Consider the following 20,113-nt stretch of genomic DNA (forward strand, 5'->3'; position numbering starts at 1 on the left):
TTAACATATCCATCTGTTGGCCGTATGGATCCACCTTGGTCAGTTAAGGGACAAGTGTAGGCCTCTCTACTCTGCCAGCTCTTCTCTCTCATCCCTGTTTACTCAGCTGGTCCCCACGCCAGTCGTCAGAGCTTTGTTTTCACACAGCAACATGTGTTAATGCTCTGTAACAGATTTCAAAGGCGAGCTTAGCTGGGTCAACAACAGGTAATAGAGCAATTTATTGATTCTGAGGCTAAAGTGAAAAGCCCCTACTTGATAGTCACTTTTAAATATAGACACTAATGCTGTATCAGTATAGTTGGTATATTTAAGTCATATCCTGTATTTTGGGGGTGTTGCATAATTCAGCTTGATAAAACACCAGCTCAGCTGACATATAACATGAACAGTAAAGAAAAAAAAAAGGTTAGATTTAGAAAAAAAAAACGGATAAAGAAAGGAAGGGTTTGATGTTACTTGACCAACCTGCTCACTCAAGGTCCCCACGGTTGTTTTCTTGCTTGATTGGATTACGGCCACACACCTTAAGCTCAGCTTCCACCACCAATCAATGAGGAAATGAAGTGTCAACACTCTGGTGTTTATTTAACACTCATTTATTTTCCTACCGGAAGCCAAAGAAAGCTCAGCCACAGAGGACACCAGATGAGCAGAGGGATTTTCGTTAGCCATTTAGAATTATTGCATATAACTGTATACTTCTAAGAGCATTACAAACACGGCTTTCTGTGGCGTGCAACTGCTAATTGCTTTTTCAGTTAATAAAATGTTGGTTTTTATTTTATTTTCCTTAATTGCTTTGCATGAAAATTCCTGTGGCATTATATAGTTTTGAAATTAAATTAGCCGAATTTAGTGTGAAATTACTAATGTATTCAGACTGAATAGCACTTTGCGCTACAATTAAGGCATTATAATATTAGACATGTATATTCAAATTCTGCATGTTTCTAATCTCTTTTATAACTTGGAATACGAAGCTTTTAAACTCCTGGCTGTGCATCCATATGACCAAGCTAAAAGAACTGGTAATGGGAAGACAACAGGAAGTCTGTAATGCTTCCAGTCAGCATGAAGTGCCATCAAAATAAAATTCTGCACAGTAGCTGCTGCTTAAAACAACTGGGGCAATTGAAAATTCCCCTCACAATTTATGCCAAATGCCACTTTATAAACATTCTAGCACGACTGCCAAGTGTCTGCGCTGCTTTATGCCCTTTCTCTTAATTGAAAACATTATAGGGGTGCATTACACTTAAGGATTTTATAAGCTGTGCTATAAAGCCCTAGCAGGCCCTGAGAGGGGAAACTGCCCATTAACTTATAAGGTCCAGGCCTTGGCTCTCTTAATTGACAACCTCTAGGCTACTTTCATCACTTGTCGACTTCATAGCAGCAATCAATGTTTCCTCCAGGATGCTGTTGCATCTTTGACACGAGGGTGTTTGTGACAAAGAGCAGTCTGCCGCCAATGCCAGGGCGAGGGCTCTAGGCTGTCCATAAAACAAGCACACACATTCCTCTCCTAGCTCCAGCCATCTGAGAGGGCTCCATTTAACCATTCAGGTACTGCTTCCCAGAGACACCAGTGCAAATTCACTATGAAACCTATTAAGAATGTGGACTTTTTAATACGCCTCTGCAGTTCATATCAGCACAGATGAGAAAAACAATTTCTAAATGATCCACTAAAACAGTTTCTCTTATCAAAGTGGTATTAAAAACATGACATGCTAAGCAAATATTAGGTAAGATTAGGAAAGAAACTATTTTCTTTCAAACTTTTTCATGCTATCCCCACAAGCGAAAGAAGACAGACACACACACCAGACTGGCGTGACAGTCACTTCACACTCTAATGTGGCAGGATCATCAGCTTTGTGCCTCTGGAAATTCATATGCCTTGAATTAGAGCCACATGTCACGATGTTGTTGACCTGAACAGACACATTAATAGAATATTAAACTCACTAAAAGTTCTTTGTGACAAACATGCAAACTGTTTGAAGTGTCTCATTATACCTCTTAAGAGACATGCATGACAATTTACAAATGTAGGAAAGCAATAAGCAGCTCTGACTGTTAACCACCTGTCAATGGCTCTCGTGAACCAGCTAACAAAAACACACTCAAGTGTAGCAGCAGTATCCCAGCAATATAATATTTGAATTCTATGAACTTATAAGTCATAAGCAAGAAAAAGGATTAAAATCAAAAGAGCAGATTGGACGGCAGCACCGGTCTTTTTTTGTTTGTTTGTTTTATGACAGTTTACATTTAAATTTGTTCATCCTTATGTTTTCCTACAGAAATTAACAAAAACTATTGCTCCCCTTTTTCTTTAGTGGGGATAAATGACAGCAAAATTGAATTAGCTACATTTTTAACACATCATAAACAAACATTTAAATCCATTACTATGACAGATCCGCAGTTCATTTGTTAGCTGAAAAATCTGACTGAGTATTAACATCTACACATGGGTATCATGATACGTGGAGATGGAAATATTGCTTACATTTGTGTCTTGATTTTGGAATCATTATACCCCTCTTAACTATCCCATGACTATCTTATAACATTGCCCTTGTGTGCCATGGTTTACAGCAATATTGGCATGTTTTGCTGTGCTAGCTCGCAGGAGAGAGATTTTCAGTCAACTATTCTTCACCAAACTGCTCTCAAATGACTACACATACCTGGCAGTTTACACATCGACTTCATTTTCATTTATTTTGGCAGGAATTCCACACAGGAGTTCTCCTGTTTATATAGTCACATCTAATCTCAGTGTCACACACACTTTACATGTAATAAGATGCAAAATATTTAACACAAAATAGTCACATATACTGTTTGTTTATTTTGTTTTAAATAACTTAATAATTGTTATTTATGAAAATTACGACTATTCCTAGTCCATTTGCATTGGCCAAATATCAGTATCAGCTGATACTGGCCGATACTGGCATACAACTATGTCAGTGGCCAGTGTTTATTAGTTGTTCCAGTTTTCCACTGGTTTAATGTTAAAAAAGAGAACAAAATGGGAAATAACAAAAACAAAAAGCAAAAAAGAGCAAAAAGAAAATGAAAAGATTGAAAAAAAAAAAGACATTTATTGTTGCAGAGGATGAAGCCTAGTGACTTGGGACATCATCTTCTCTGTAGTACCACAAGCCTGACAGGTGCCACACAGGAAGAAGAGACTCCATTGTTATTATTATTTGGTAACAAACAACTGAGCTGAAAAAGCTATATGAGTGAATCTTGTATTATTTCCTAATTTAATGAATACCAATTACAAACCCATAAAGGCATACCCATTAGCTTAACTGGTTTTCGCCTCCTGTTAATTTGGCAATAATATCATGCTAGTAGACAATATTAAGAAGCGAAAAAGAAAAACATACCTGCCTAACAAGAGTACTGTCTCTGTAAGAATGTAAGTACACTAATGTGTTGTCAAACTTCTAGACAAATTCCAATCTTGATTTAGAATTTTATATGCTTTTATATGATGAAACACTTTAAAAGTATTTAAGTTGCTAAATTACAGACTGAAAATTGTCATTCTTAAACACAAAGTCATTATTAAAGTAATTTTCAACAGATCGCTGGTCACCAAAAAGAAATTACCTGCTTTTATTCTACTATTTGTAGTCTGGACATTTCCTCTTCTCAAACATTTGGGTAAAGTTGGTTGTTGTCATTTCCTACTCTGTGCTGTGCCTGTTGTTCAGGTACACACACCTGCCACTTCATTAGGTACAGCTGTTCAACTACTTGTTAGTCAGTCAATCACATGGCAGCAAACAAAAACATTTTAGGCACTTAAACATGGTCAAGATGATGTGCTGAAGAGCAAATCAAGTACCAGAGTGAAGACGAAAGGTGATTTATGGTTGTTGGTGCCACATTGGCTTGCCTAGATATTTAAAAAAAAAAAAAAAAAGCTGATGTACTGCAATTTTCACACCAATCCATGGGTTTCCAGAGAACGATCCAAAAAGAGAAACTATCCAGAGAGTGGCAGTTCTCTGGGTGAAAATTCCTTGTTGATACCAGTGTAGAGATGCACTGATTTCAATTTATTTGACTAATTCCAATTTCTGATTTTTCGGTAAGTGTGACCTGGCAATACCGTTGCATATATAGTCAACTTAAAGAGATTATTAAACTTCACGATCTCTCCAAATGTATATCAAGTAAACAACTGATAATAAAGTGCTCTTCTACTGAAAAGACATACTGATAAAATGAGCTGCTGTACACCCACGTTTACATGACAGGTTTTACTTAGCAAGCAACAGCAAGTTCCCCAGAATTATATAACAAAACAAATTTCAGGTACTTCCATCATTTTCTAGTATGTTTATAGCTTCAGCAGATAAACGGACGTCAACCATTTCTCTTTTTCACTCATCTCCATCATTTTCCCATAACTCCTTTGATCATTTGCTCTTATTGAGCCTGCTGCCTTCTAACATACTCTGGTCTCTGGTTAGCTTTGTCTTTAGCCACTTTTCCTGTGTTAGCTCCTTTAAAATGACCATATATAAGAGTCTCATTAGGTTTGTTGTAAGGAACATTTTCAGTTTCCCCCTGCAGTTTACTTTAGTGAACTTTCACACTAAAAACATAGCAAAGATTGTAAAAAATATTAGTTGATCTGGCGAGTCTCCATTTCTGCTGTGACATTCAGATGGTAGGGGGAGATTTTGGTGTAAACAACATGAAAGCATGGATCCATCTTGAATTGTATCAACGGTTCAGAATTAGGGCTGGGCCATATTATACCGTTCACGGTAATACCGGTATAATGTTAGGCAACGATAGGAAAATGAAATATCGCGATAGAATGGGAGTAAAACGCGCATGCGCAGTGCCTTTGTTTTCATACGCACATGGCCGATTGTTGAGTGAAACAGATGAACCAGAATTGGTTTGTAAAAATGGTGCAACTTCCGTGATGTGGAACTGGTTTGGTGTTTGTCCGTCAGATACACAACAAAGCACATTTTTTTGCAGAACATGCAAGCGGCCGTTGTTATTGTCGTATTTGTCGGACTAAGATGCTCTTAAATCTGGGAGTAATCTGGGTCCTAAACTCCGTATACTTCAGGTCAAACAACACTGCAGCATCACTTAGAGTTAAAAACTGTCTAAATTCTTTCATCTTTAATAAAACGATCAGCATTGCTGCTTTACCAGGTGTAACTATAAAGTTTAACTTCCAGGCATCCATGAAAACAAAAGTTATTACATTTAACGGAGTTAGAAGTTAGCAGGAAGCTAGCGGAAGTTAGCTCGCTAGTTTCGCTAGTTACCTAAGCATGATATTGCATGTTCTGACTGAGAGATTTCTGAAAAAAATCAAACGTACAGCTCTGCTATCACTTCCAACATAAATGAAGACAGGAAACTAAACAGCAGTGACGTTTGTAGGGTTACTGAAGTTGGGCTAGCTGGTATATAATGATGTGCTACGTGATCGCTAGCGACACAGCTATGTTAGCATAACATAAACAGTGAAGCTGGAGGACGAACACTAACACTTTTCCACTTATAAAAGTTAACGTGAAGGTTCTTCATGGTTAGAAACAAATGCAATTGCATGGCAGGATGCTGTAAACGGACCAAACTTCAGTCAGGAGAACAACTGAGATAATCCATCCACAATACGAGGTTAGTCATTACTATACTGCAACAACATGGGAATAGAGCAGCTGCCAGAGAATTCAACATTAATGAATCAATGGTACAGAAGTGGAGGAAGCAAGAAGAATGAGTTTAATAAAGTTTGATTTATCTGACTGCTTTGTTTCGCTTAATGTGCCTTATAATCCCGTGCACCTTATGGTCCGAAAAATGCGTACTGCACACTGCAGTTTAATGTTGCAAAGCACCTCTTTTTAACTTCAGTGGATATTATACATGGTTATGCTCAGGATATGTCAGCCCATTTCTACTGGAAATGCCTTTTGGTTAAACTTTCAGCAAGGAATTTGCATTTGCACTGTTACATTTTTATAAAGCTTTAATGTACATAAAAACCAGCTTCTTGTTTAAGTGAAAATAAATGGAAGGTTGTCTTTTTGCGCTAGTAATGTTGTGGAGTTGTATTTTGTCTCGCATCAATTATATCGTCGGTTATATCGTTATCGCAAATTTTCAAATATATATCGTGATAAATATTTTTGGCCATATCGCCCTGCTCTATTCAGAATACTGATGGTCTAATAGTCTGGGGATATTTTCTTGGTACACTTTGGTACCAAATGAACATCATTAAAACACCACAGCCTACCCCGGTATTGTTGCTGGCTATGTCCATCCTTTTATGGCCACAGTGTACCCATCTTCTGAAGGGTGCTTCCAACAAGATATCACACATTGTGACAAAGCATCTCAAACTTGTTTCTTGAACATGACAATGAGTTCACTGTACTCAGATGGTCTTCACAGTCGCTAGATCACAATTTAGCACTTTTGGGATGTAGTGGAATGGGAGACATGCATCACAGATGCACAGGTGACAAATCTGCAGCAACTGCGTGATGCTGTGATGTCAATATGGACCAAAATCTCTGAAGACTGTTTCCAATACCTAGTTGAATATGCGTCACAAAGAATGAAGGTAGTTCTGATGGCAAAAAAGTGTCTAAAGATAATAACAAAAGACTAACTGTAAAATGTAACAGGCACTTTATTCAATCAGGCGCAATTCCATAAATGTAGTTTTATGACTGTAATGACCAGTTTATGTGCACTGTATTGGTCTACCAGTATTCCAGATACTAATATCAATTCAGCACACATTTTCCACATTTAGAGGTTAAATTAAAAGAAACACCTCCACTCAGCATCACCACAAAGTACCACACCTAAAAACCTGAGTTAACCCTTGAATAGGGATGGGTATTGATAAGATTTTCACGATTCCGATTCCATTTTCGATTCTGTTTAACGATTCGATTCTTTATCGATTCTCTTATCGATTCTCTTTAAAAAAGGAGAACACTAAGGTCGATTAGCTTAGAACATAGGTGTCAAACTCTGGCCCGCAGCCTAATCACATTTGGCCCGCGAAGCCATACCAAATTACTATCAGAGCTGGCCTACTGGTATTATACAGCTAATATATATATATTGTTTAGTATTAAGCTTTGCTTATTCCATATTCAGTTTTTCAGCAAAACGTGTTTGAGTCCATAAGAAAAGATTCATTCTTATATCTGGAGCAATAAATATATTTCAATAAATATTAACGTTAGCCCGCAACTTTGTTCCAGTTTTGAATTTTGGCCCACTGTGTGTTTGAGTTTGACACCCCTGGCTTAGAACTTTGTTTTATATCTTCTCTTTGAACAAGATAGAAATTTAGGAGTAACATGGCCTTACAAACCCAGCAGTGAGATCTTAAAGAGATCCAGCCTACGGCTCTTCAATGGGGTGTCACAGGGTCCCCAGGAAAAAAAATTGTAAATGTAAAATAATAAAATAAATATTCTTCAGTAGCAATAACAAAGTATAACATAAATTGTTCTGTGGCAATTACACAAGAATATCCAGTAATGTCCCTGCCTACAATTAAACACATTCACTTACCAAAGTGAAATCGGGGGCATCTGCTGTGGCAAATGGGTTCAAGCCTTTTACCACAAACTTAGTCACTGCTTGGTGTCATTCATCTATCCTGGCCTGAAAGGAGACGCTACCGGTAGACTGCAGCGAGAGCTGCCAGCATCTGAGCCAGACTCTGTCTGTCTCTCTCATCATGGTCACCTAAATGCACAGTAATGGCAGGTTTTGTAATAAGGCAGATCGCGCTAACATAATATGCACTGTTATTTACCTGCCGCATTAACGGGAGAGGACGTGCAAACGTTACCGCTGCTGCTGGGTTGAGCTTCACGAGTCCGGAGCGGAATTAAAAACACGACATTCATTTAAGGTCATCGCGTGTTTTGTGAGCAAATGCTTTTGCATACTCGTAGTGCCAGGTAAATGACGCTCCGCAACGTGATGACGTCATTCGGGGCAACTGGAATCGATAAGGGAATCGTTTGCAAAAATGGCAAACAATTCCAAGGAATTGAAACAGTGGGAACCGGTTCTCAACAAGAACCGGTTTTCGATACCCATCCCTACCCTTGAAGAAAGTCCAGTTTATTGCAGGGCTGGTATATTGTTCCATTGATTTGATTATATGTCGCAAAAGTCATTAGCATTTGCATTTATCACAGCAGCATAACTGGAAACTGGCAACTTCCTTGCAACTAGGAAGGGAGAAAAAAATCAGTGGTTGCACGATGACTGCACTGAATTTTTTGTAACATTTACTCACAAACTGCCCATTAACTGAACGTGAAACAGCATCAGCACACAAGCTGAGCACAACTCACCTGCAGGACACCTCTTTGGAAGAGGAGACTCAATTCAACTGGTTGCCAACTGCTTGTATTCTGGTTATATTCCTATAATCAAAGTAAGGCTTCTGAGCACTTAGAGTATGTCACTGATGTGAGTTCACCTAGAATTTTGCTTGTGTCAGTGAGCAGGTGAAGATTAGTACACTAGCCTCATTTGAGTATCATTAATAAGAATGGCTCTCCGAGGTTGCACAGAGCTCCTTTAACAGTGAGGATCATTTACTTTTCCTCCAATTATGATGTGGTTTTGGTTTGATTTTCATATGAATATGCATCTTTTATTCATCACTCAACCACAGCATATCAAAGAAGTCTGCAACAGTGTAAAGTGATAGAGTATCCCATGTTATGCGTAAGTGTACAGCATTTGATATCCAGCATTTCAACTGGCTCCAGCATTTCTAAAGTGAGCACTGCAGGACGAATGCGTTTCTAGACCGGGCTTTTATCCACTGTCTAAGGAGAAAGGGGGGAACGTTGTCATTATGGGACTGTGTTAAATGTCTATCAAACAGTGCACATTTAGAGCAAAGGTTGACCTGTCACCATCTTCTGCTGCCTATGGAGAAAATTGCGATTCACCGTGAAGTCACAATTTATGACCGAAAGTACAGCAAAGAAAATGAAATGCAGCTACAGCAAAGCCAAGGTAGAAACTTATAAAGTTGCCAAAGGAAGGCAACTTTTCCCCAGGTTATTTTCAAGGAGCAGAATGCAACCCTGTGATCTAATCTTGTAAATGTGACACAAACATAAGAAATATGTGTCTTAGAAAAACAAAAACATAAAAAAGAGGTGTGGTGATATATTTGGATTTTGATGGGAATTCATCCAAAGATGATCACTAGAGAGAACAGCAGTAAAATAACTTTTTCTTTAAAAGTTACGGGAAAGAAAAGGGGCAATAGTGGAGTGGAGGACGACTACCGCAATGCAAGAAAATAACTGTCAAACTTTTATGTTATTATATTTTCTTTGCAAAGTCGTCGGAAAAGTTGCATTAAAAAAAAGCAAATGTCCCTCACAAAAGCCAAACCTGCATAGCACACGGTCTGTGTTTAATGTTTTACTTAGTTATCAAATTACACACTACCTCTTGGCCCCAGTAACATTTTTACTTCGTTTCCCACCTCACATTAGATGTGCTGTAAAACTGCGACCCTGGGCAGAATGAGTCACACATTCTTACACTACATTACTAAAGTCGTTCAACAAATAACAGCCACGTTGCTACAATAAAAATAAACAAAAACTGTGTATTCCGTTATTTTGGAAAACGCAAGGCTGTAAAAACATGTTGCTACAAACACAGCTGCTTCTCCACCGCCTACAAAACAAGTGACATTTGACCAGCAGCTGCTAGCTGCACGCTATGAGCAGGAAAACCTATTCATAAAAATTAGCGCCTAAATATTTACAGTGTGTTTTGTTTTTTTCCTCCTCAGCCGACAGGTCAAATCATCATTTTCAATCGAGATAAACTGAAAATAAATTGACTTACTGTGGGACAAGTTGTTTCACAGCTCTAGTAATGTGCGCCGCCATGTTTTCCGATGACGCTACAAGAGCAAGCGGCGATTGGCTTCACTAGCGGCGCGTGTGTGCAGCTTGAATCATGTGATTGGCCACAGCCTGGGAAGGGGCGTATCTGGAGTGCTGTTAGCACATGGAGTGGTAAACAGAGAGTAACTGGCTGAGACTGCTGTCGAGGATAAAGTGCAGCGGATGAAATATGTTTCCAGTCCAACAGTTGTGATAAAGTAGCAGAAATAAAGAGTAATTCAACAAAATAAGAGCAGCTGCATAAAAACTAAAGTCAAAGTTTCTGTGGATTACACATCATCTCAGAGTACTGTCTCTCTGAACTGGTCCTCACATGAACTGTCTGCTCTTTGAAGGCACAGACTGCCCGGAGCTTCAAATGGAAGGAAATGGGGGAAACAAAGTGAAAGTGAGATTTGAGCACGAGGCACGTCACCCCAGGAGTTGTCTCTCGCAGCAGTGGTGAATTACTACAGCTACCATCAGCCAGGTCCAAGTGTGGTGCACAAATGACACATAGTATTTGCCATGATTAAGTCAGCAGGAGATTTGCTCCAAATGTCAGCATTCAGAGGACAGCCTTTGGGCTGTGTTTGAATTTAAATGTGAATGTGCTGCTGGATTTATTGTAGAGCTTACTTCATGAGGGCTATAGAGCCAAATGTATCTGTTAGCTTAACTTGAGAAAAAGTCGAGAAAACGTCTCAAGTTCATGATTTGTTTCTTTTTTTTATCTTGCTTTTTGAAATGTAAGAAATGAAAGAAAGAAATCTATCCACTACAGATCATACCAAACAAAATATTTTATTTTCTCCTCATAATAAGATAAGATAATTGCCCCAGTTTTACATAAAGTAGAAAGTCCAAGTTAAAGTACTTTTTACTTAATGTATTTTTTATTCTGCATTATTTCTTCATTTTTTTTTACATTTTGAATTTCTTTTTTTTATTATTAAATATACAGTACACTACACCCTTGACACGGGGTTAAAGTATAGACACTGCATCACCTTCAAGACTAAAAAGCCAAAAACGCCAGGGACAACTGAAGGAATGGATTGCCATTATTTACTTTATCTTTGTCATAGACTAATAATACATGGAAAACATGACAAAAAAATAAGTTTGGTTCCTCTTTGTCACTTGAAAAATCTGAAATCTTTTTTAGATAGGCTAACGTACATTTTTAAAAACATGCAACTAAACAAAGAAAGGTCATTTCTACATGTGATAAAACTGCGATGGAGTTGGAAAATTCCATCCATGGGTTACTTGGAAACTACTTCTTTCCCTCCCCCTTCTGTTCATCGAACACAATTGTTGTCTACTAATCCAGTTTTGATAGCATTTGGCACACTTTCTTTGGATCACAGCAAGATGCTCAACTTCCATTCTGGTCTCCCCTAGGAACCTCTGAGCCCAAGAAAGCAGCCGACAACAGGTCGCGCCAGAGCAGGAGGGTTCTCCGTGTCCTCATGAAGCACAGAAAATTATTTTTTGATTCAAGTCACCCTTTTCCACACACACACACACACACGCACACACGCACACACACACACACACACACACACACACACACACGCACACACGCACACACACACACACACACATGCACAAGCTCATCAGTCTGGTATTAATTCCAGATATATGCAGAATATGTGTTTATTCTTGTCAATCTGTTATGTTGTTGAATGTTGCAATCACCTAATGACCCCCCTGTAAGGCAACAGAATATAAAATATTATGTCAAAGGAGAAAGCTTTTTGCCTTTGTCCCGCTCTGTACCCCCCTCCCCCCCATCCAAATGGACAATGCATCACTAGGCCTTGATGCCTCAGAAGTCTGGGTTCATTAAAATCTTGAACGAGTGCCAAAGCTGTAGTCATAGATAAAAGGAATATGAAAGGATAACAAAATTTATGGATGGCAAGTCACCACCTCACCCTGGCATTTATAATAAACAAATGGTTTCTGTTTCCAATTTAAATTTCTCATTATACTGTGACTTTTGGAAAATGTGTTTTGATTTACCAACATTTTATCTGAAAAACTGTATAATTGATTAGATTTACATGGCTCTGATTTTAATGCTGATCGCCTGCCTTCCCCCAGTAGCACCCTCCCCTCCCCAAGCCCAACACTCACCCAAAAAAAATAAAATGATCTGAACAGCTCCTGAGGCACATTAACATCATATAAAACAAACCTACATATCAAACAGTTTTTTTCTGATAAAATAATTGGTTTAAACCAGCATAGAATCCAATTCATCCCTTTGAAAGAAACCTCTGCGAGTGCACCAGAAAGAGAAAATGGTGAGATAGACTTCACAGCCCAAGTGAGATGGACATCAATGCGGTGTGCCAGCAATGGCTATATTAACCCATGGCTAAATCCCATCACACAAATGTCAGTGTATCCGTTATGAAACCATGACATTTAGATCCAAGGTCTCCATTGTGGTTTTAGAGGGAGCTGATGTTTGTCCATTCTTTGCATCCATCAAACCCGCACACAGCCTCACAGCCAACTGTACTCTAAGCATAGAAAGGTTAAAGATCATAAAGGTTTACATATCCAGTGTTACTGCAAACTGTTTTTAATACAGCAAGTTTTTGTTTTGTTTTGATGATGTAGGGAAGAAATGATCAAGGTAGTCTGTGCCAAGATTTTCTTTATTATTAATGTCACGATTTGGCTAAGAGACAATTTATTGTAATTATATAAAATAAAATATAAATAAGATATATATTATTTTTCTTTTGAAATTATTCATTTTGTTTGCAGCATTACCAGTGATCTGTAAAACATATACTTCAATTATATATATTTTTTTCGCTGCACAAAATTTTGAAACTATAATATTTATTGAGTAAAAAAAATCTGAATATCGGTCAATTTGTTGAAATTCTTCTAATATTTAGCCATATTTGCTACTGATTTAACCTAGATAAAATCTCCTAAAATCACTTCTAGCATTACAACACACCAGGGTTGGCCTGGTCTGACACATCACGACCACTCATGAGTCGTTTGTAATGAGGAGCAAAAACCATATTCAGGATGTGGACAATGTGTCATGAAGCTCTCATGTTACAAGGGAAACACCTATAAGCCACTTGGCTGAGAATCATGAGATGTTTAATTGTTGCCTCCTTACATTAGCTTGAATCTCCCCCCTGAGGCATCAGTTTGGAGGTCAGGTTCTGGAGTGGTGTGTGGAAGAAGGGGGCGATACTGGTGGTGTTGGTGGTGGTGGTGATGATACGGGGGAATAAAATCCCTTTATTATCAGATCTCTCTTACACTCTCTTTCTCTCTCTTCTACCAACGGCAGTCCAGATCAGGAATTACAAATGATATCATGACAATTTTCCATGCTCTTCAAACCAGTGATGTTTTACCGACTCATTTGCTATGATACCTTGTTACGGATCCAGCTGTGAATCAGGGACGTGTCATGGGGCTAGAAGCCCACCTCCCGCTGAGCCTGGCCAATGACCTGGAAGGCAATAGGGGATGCCAGTGCCTGCAGCATGTGCTGCACTGACAAAGCAGCAGGGCACCGTCAAAAACCCTCTCATACAAACTTTGCAGATCACTCCGTTTTTAACAGATGAGTAAGCACTGGTGCTGGCTTTTTTTTCTCCGCACTAACACAAGGTTTATGGATTTCCCTTCACAAGTGTGTGGCTCTGGTTGACACTGAGCAAAACCCTTGCCCAGAAGGGAAATAGTGTAGTGGTGGATCTTGCGTAGAGGGGTGCAGATAGCATGTGGCAGGGTCACTGCGCAGGTTAAGCAACAATTCATTTGAGTGCCCATAAAGGAAGTGGAGTGTGGTTGGAAACGACCAGCACACCAGTTAAAGAGGCCATGCAATTCAGATTAAACTTTGGCCTTTTAACTGAAATTATTAAAAAAAAACAAAAAAACCCCTCAACTCATACACATGATCAAGGGTTTTAAAATCTTTCCTATTTAATCCTCAAAACCAGATCGGTTATTTAACCTTAGAGAGATTTCCTGAAAAGCAATCCCTTGGAATATGGTGTAATCCCAGGAGACAAAGTAGCAACTTAAACCAGTCATTAATTTTTGTATGCATCAACAGGAATTCAATGAGGTTAAGGTTGTTTGGGTTTCCAGATGAGAGCCCTCACGCAATCCTAGGCCCTGATGACTTCTGCATTACAAAAATGATGCTGCCAGGACTGATGGAGCTGAGAGTGTCAGGAGGCATTAGTCTTCACAGCCCAGAGCTGGTGGACAAAACCAGAGTGTGCCCCCTGACCCAATCCACCACCAAGTTACTGACCCAGCAATCATGAGAGGAATAAGGAGAGAGGGAAGGAACAGTAAAGGAAACGATTTAAGCATAAACCAATGTGAGATTAATACACTGAAAAAACTCAGGAACAAGAAAGGGAAAGACATATACTGACCCCCGGACTTTACCACATGCTAGCCAAATCATAGGAAATGGTCTTAAGGGCTTTTTTTCCCATTCGGTTGACTCTGATTCTGCCTCTTTCACTTCATTTAACTGAATTAATGAGCAGGTTCAGCCAGACTTCAGAATATTAACTTCTTGGGTATTTTGTTGAGGGATTGAGCAATTATGCGAATAATTTCACAATAAGTAAACATGTTTGGGCCTGCTTCAGTTACACTTTCCCACATTCCCACTTAATGACTGGTTTTGACACCTCAGGCCTTAAATATGATAGAAACCGCTCAGTTCAGAAAAGAGCTTCAAGGCTCCTAGTATGCTTTCAAGTGGGGAAAAAAGTTAAATAGATACAAATTATTTGGATGGCGAACAAAAAATGAACATCACAGCACTCTTAATTCTTGAAATTTAAGAACTGCTTGTAGGTTTATGAAAGAGTGTTCCAGCGGTACTTGCCTCAGTACACTGACACTGAGCAAACACAGTGGGATAGTGGCCTCGAAACACGACACCAGTTGACTGAGAAACACATACATCAGAGAGGACCTAAAGCTGTGTACACATGGTTCACCTCAGGACAGACCACCTTACAAAGCAAAGTCAGTTCTGGACTCACCCTGTGCACTCTGTCAAATGCGCTCTGTCAAATGTACAGTAGACAGTAGGCTCCCATAGCATGCTGCCCACTGTTTTATGTATGATGTAGTATTTTGGCCTGCAAAAGCACTTTAAACTGCATTGCTTTTATTTAACAGTAAAACCCACTGGCAAAAAAAATATGCATGCTTATTTCCATATGTTGTACATCCCATCCGATTTATGAAATGATATGAGTCCATTCATTATTCATATTGGTAGTGGAGTTATTACCATTTTCCCATCAGGCTTGCCACTGACACCATATTATTATGAAATCACAGTTCGCCCAAGGCGTTGCTGCTGCTGTGTAAAGTGGTCACAACTGACTACTTAGCATGGGCATGCAGAACACTGGAGACAAGCACTAAATGCCATAAAAGTGACCCGTGAATTTTTAATACAAGCATAGCGGCGACAGTAAGATAAGTGACAAGAAAGAAAAATGACTGTGGAAGTTAGTGAGGCTTAAAACTCTGGCTCGAAACACCAAAACAGCCACGGCACTTTCAGCAATTACACCAATCTTAATGTAGTCCAGACTGTACTGTAGTCACGCCGGGAGTGAATGTGGTATCAGCAGGTTCCATTTGTAGATGTCCCACTTTTATAAAGCAAACTTCTTTTAAAATGAATAAAAATTTCATGCAACAGCAGACTTTGTTGTAAGCTAATTTGTCACAGGCTTATCAAGGCCTATTCATCACTGATCTAGTAATTACCAGAATGAGCTACAGGATAGCCCCCCTGCTCCCCATTTGCCCCCCCACCCCCCTCGCAGCGATGGTCAGCCTGTAAAACTAGGATGTGTTGGCACCTTTATGATATAAATACTCACACACCCTGGGCATAGGAAAGCTGTCAACAGTACATTTGTTTTCCATTTTTCACCACCCAAAGCACTTCAATCTGAGGAGAAAAAAAAAAGCAGACAAGGCGTTAAAAATGCACTGCAACACTAACTATTTTGCCCTTTGGTAAATTTCGGTGCTTAAACAGATGGGGCTCAAACTGGTTCCTTTTTACTTAGTGTAGCAGGCTTGTCTGAATTTCCATGCAACAAGTTCTCACCTCTGCACATGCTTGGTTACAGCTGGCATACTGAGATTAGTGCTACACACACACATACACACATGCAGAGCATTCACACTTTAGTGAATATGTGCTGAAATGCACACACGACCACAACAGCTGCGATTGCTGCTCTCTCTTAGTGATCGTTCATCATTGGACTTCTTGTTTATTGAAAAACACGAGTGCATGTCAAGTGAACGTAAAGACAAGAGACGTCAAAACCCTCACGACTTGACCCACGCATGGACGTAAGCTGTTATAACCCCCCCCCCCCCCCCCCCCACACACACACACACACACACATACACACACACCCCACACCAAGCCCATCCACCCACACCATAAATAGATCAAAGCACATCTGTTTCTGTGTCCAGCAGCCACACATCTATAATTGCAGATTGGCCGTAATGGCTTAGAGCGACCCATCAGATGCTAAGCAGTTTGGACAAAGGGGATACTAAAGCATATGAGGATAGGGTGACCATCAGCAATCGCCGGCCAGAGAATTCTCTGAAGCCACAGTGGCGGCTGTCTGGTCTGTAGTGGACTGAAATAGATAGCACAGCTTCAGCCCTGGGATAGAGGTCCTGAGGGCCAGCACTGACCACACAGCTGGGATTGCGAAGAAGGGGTTGACCAGTGGTCAGAGTCAGAGATGCCGTTTGGATCACGGTTAGGTCTGGGTAATGAGTTGAGGAGTTAAAGAAATGCCTGAGCAGGAGATTATTGGTAAAAATTGAATTAGTTTGTCAGACCTAGAGTTCTGTTTTAGGCAAAAGAGAAAAGGCCAGAACAGTTAAAGGTTTTAAATTAGGTGTAGGACAGTCCGAGCTGGTCTTGGTTGAACGGAGTAAGCAGTGAGTGACGAGCGAAGCCTCAAGTTGGCCACTTGTCACAGTGTGAGGCTGATTCGGCCTAATGAGCATAGTGCTGTCACCACACATCTGCCTTTCATTCACTTGTAGAATCTGGCAGACTCAAAACCTGCTGGAGTCACTGCTAGATGCTGGAACTTGAGACACTGTTACTTCACTGGTTGCCAGATTGCAAAAATAAATAAAATAAAAAATCCTCACAAACTAACCAACTTTTGCTTTTACCAAATAATCTGATAGCTGATATAAAATAACAAAACACACATATTTTAATCATTCCTTGTCTTCCAGGAAGAGTGAGAAAGTATAACCAGAACGGTTACTTCTTACAGAGGCAATAAAAAGTTTCAATGACTAAACAAAAACAGTTTGTTTTAATTGAAACATATTTTTTTTAATAATCAAAAAATCATTTTAGCTCATGCTAGCAGTTTTCTATTTTATATACACACCTAATCAAACCTAATCTCATGACTTTCTTGCATGTCACAATTGTAAGATGGGTAAATAATGATTTAAATAATGTTCCAAAGCCATCTTGCAATTATTTAGAATAACAAGTGCCACATTCTATAAATCTCTTTTGCATGATCTAATAATTAAATGTTACAGTAATAGAATTAGTGTGGTGTTTAGTGGGTATTAGTGGTTCTGTTGATCAGAAGAGAAACACAGAGATACTATGCCCTTTAAGGTGATAATGATGATTAGGTCGTGGTGTCTCTGATCTGCAGACGACAGCAGTCATCTCATCTGTCCTGCCTCTGAAGGCGTGTCTGTAGACAGAGCAGCTACTCAAAAAATTCCTCATGGGCATCCTCCTGGAAAATAGCACAAAGGTTTACTAAACATCATTGTGGCGGTGGCACCAATTATTGTTAATATACATCAAATAGCCTCGGCTGAGTCCAAGGAACAGACTGATCACTCCAATGACGGCAACTGTCAGTCTCCTCCCCAATGAAGAGAGCTGTTGAAATAATTAGTCCATGCTTTGTGAATAAAACAATAATACAACAGCCGAGATGACATCCAAAATATGCACATCGCCTCAGATGACCCGAAAACTGGCCGTGGCGTGGACAGCGGAACAAGGCCACATCTTTAAACGCAATCAGAGTCACCGGCTGCAGATGAATGCATGCTTTGTTTAAGCTTGGTATACAAATATTGATGGAAGACCAGTGACAAGGAATTCCATAAACACACAGCTTTTGGAATAGCTCGTAATATCATTGATAATATTGTCTACCTTCACGTTTTTGCATTTTCATGTTTGCATACTGTTTTTACTGCTTCGTAAAATTGTGTGTGTTTCTTTTATCTGCTGCTTGCATTTTATTCTTTATTCTTTTTTCTTTTCTTTTTTAAACAGAGTTTCACTAACTACTACATCCTCTTTAAAATGTATACACTTCTTTGCAAAAAACAAATCATCAGAAAATACACCTGCAGCAGTCCAGGTAATATGAAAACACATAGAAGAACATATAAGTCAGAGTTTAGAGTGCTTAAGTATTGTTTCATTGCTGAGCCTGAAGATGGTGCTGCTCAGCTGCGCGCTTCCTGTTGTAATGGTTATGAAAATGAAAACCCCTGCAAACCGCACTAACTTCAAACCTTGTGTTAACCGAGCTCAGATCCTTTTTCCGGTAACGGATCTGTTCTGGTTAAACAGAAAATCACTGAATACCTTTTCCCTCTAGTGCTAGTTTCTGCGCAGCTGGGGTGGTGGGTGGTTCGACATGACATGAGGTTCTATAATTCTATAAATATAACTGAATATTCCAGCTTAATGTAGCTTTGCAGATAAATGTGTGTATAATATTGTCATTTATTTACAGTGTGATTAGTGTATATTGTTAAGTGGCATTAGAAAGCAAAATAGCATGTACAAAAACACGCTTTCTTACTTATTTCCTTTCGTTTTAAAACCACGTGCACATTTTGCAACCTAAAAACTTTTTTAAACTTTGTTCAAACTTTTAAGTTAGTTAGATGGGCCGTTTTGTTGGTGCTTTGTTGCAACTCTTGTGAGTTTGTATTGATTTTTATATATTCATACACGTGAAGAGTTTGGCATACAGTTCACATACAGTAAGTTCAAAGCATGTCCACTGCTGTGAAACGATGACACGCAATGGTTTGGTGCGTGTTAAAAACAGGCTGTGATCCCCTACGTTAAGACAGGCCCAGAATGAAATGTGAGAGAAATCGTGGCCTGCTAATCACAGACACCCGTGACAGCTTCTAACGGCTGCTTTTCGCACATACGCTCTCATTCAGTCTCGTTACTCTCCCATAGTAACAAGAGTCGTGTAGCACCCTCGCCTCTCCGAAGCGAGCGGAGTTAAATTGTTTCCAGAAAAACAACAAAGGACTCATCAGTGATAAAGGTGACAAATATGAACCAAAGTGTGAAAGGAAAGTCTTCACGCGAGCATGGTGGCAAAGGGGACAAGGCCTGAGTAGGGCAGGCGGCGATTGATGCGACTGATGAGACCAGACACGAGCCACATGAGGCCCACTGACAACGCAGGAGTCCCCTGCGGTATGTCCACCAGACTGCTTATGCACGCACGCACACACTCACACAAATGCACGCATTCACACAAGCACGCAATTTTAACACTACCACAGTGATCCCGTGCAAACGCAAATAATGCAGACATAACAGTTTTAATAAAAAGAAGTTTTAAAATGATTAAAGCTTTTGCTTATTGCTAACTTATGAGTTCGTTTATCCTTCGGATTTGTAATGTTCGCCCACCCTCTAGTGGTTTTATATTATATTGCAATTATCCCAAAATTAGCACTGCACATAAGAACAGATTTTTCTTTTCTTTTTTCTTTCTTTTTTTTGACATTTCAAAAAACTGCTGTTTCTTCCAGTCATTATTTCTTCTATTTGGCTGCCAAACAAATAAACAGCAGCACAGTGAAGTTAATAAAGTACACTTTGTGTGTCTCGTGTGAGTGGGGCAAGTTTCACACGCAATTCATTTTGGCAGCAAAAAACATCCCAAATTTGGTTGGGCATCATTTGTGGAACCACGCTGACTATCCTACACATGTTGTGGACACCAGAAGTC

The 20,113-nt window shown here is 39.4% G+C and overlaps 1 protein-coding gene across 1 annotated transcript in view; it reads right to left on the reverse strand.

Annotated features, from left to right (window-relative positions):
* Positions 1–9,984, reverse strand: part of clybl (citrate lyase beta like) — a 67,392-nt gene extending 57,408 nt beyond the window's left edge. Inside the window, exon 1 of the mRNA XM_085374570.1 lies at positions 9,940–9,984. Within this exon, the coding sequence (XP_085230696.1) occupies positions 9,940–9,983 (44 nt within the window). The 5' untranslated portion in view covers position 9,984. The remainder of the gene's footprint in view (positions 1–9,939) is intronic.
* Positions 9,985–20,113: the final 10,129 nt, after the last annotated feature.

This window comes from Diplotaxodon limnothrissa, linkage group LG16, assembly GCF_057381915.1.
Source record: "Diplotaxodon limnothrissa isolate DT_005_m linkage group LG16, D_limnothrissa_male_GT1.1, whole genome shotgun sequence".
Taxonomy (NCBI): domain Eukaryota; kingdom Metazoa; phylum Chordata; class Actinopteri; order Cichliformes; family Cichlidae; genus Diplotaxodon; species Diplotaxodon limnothrissa.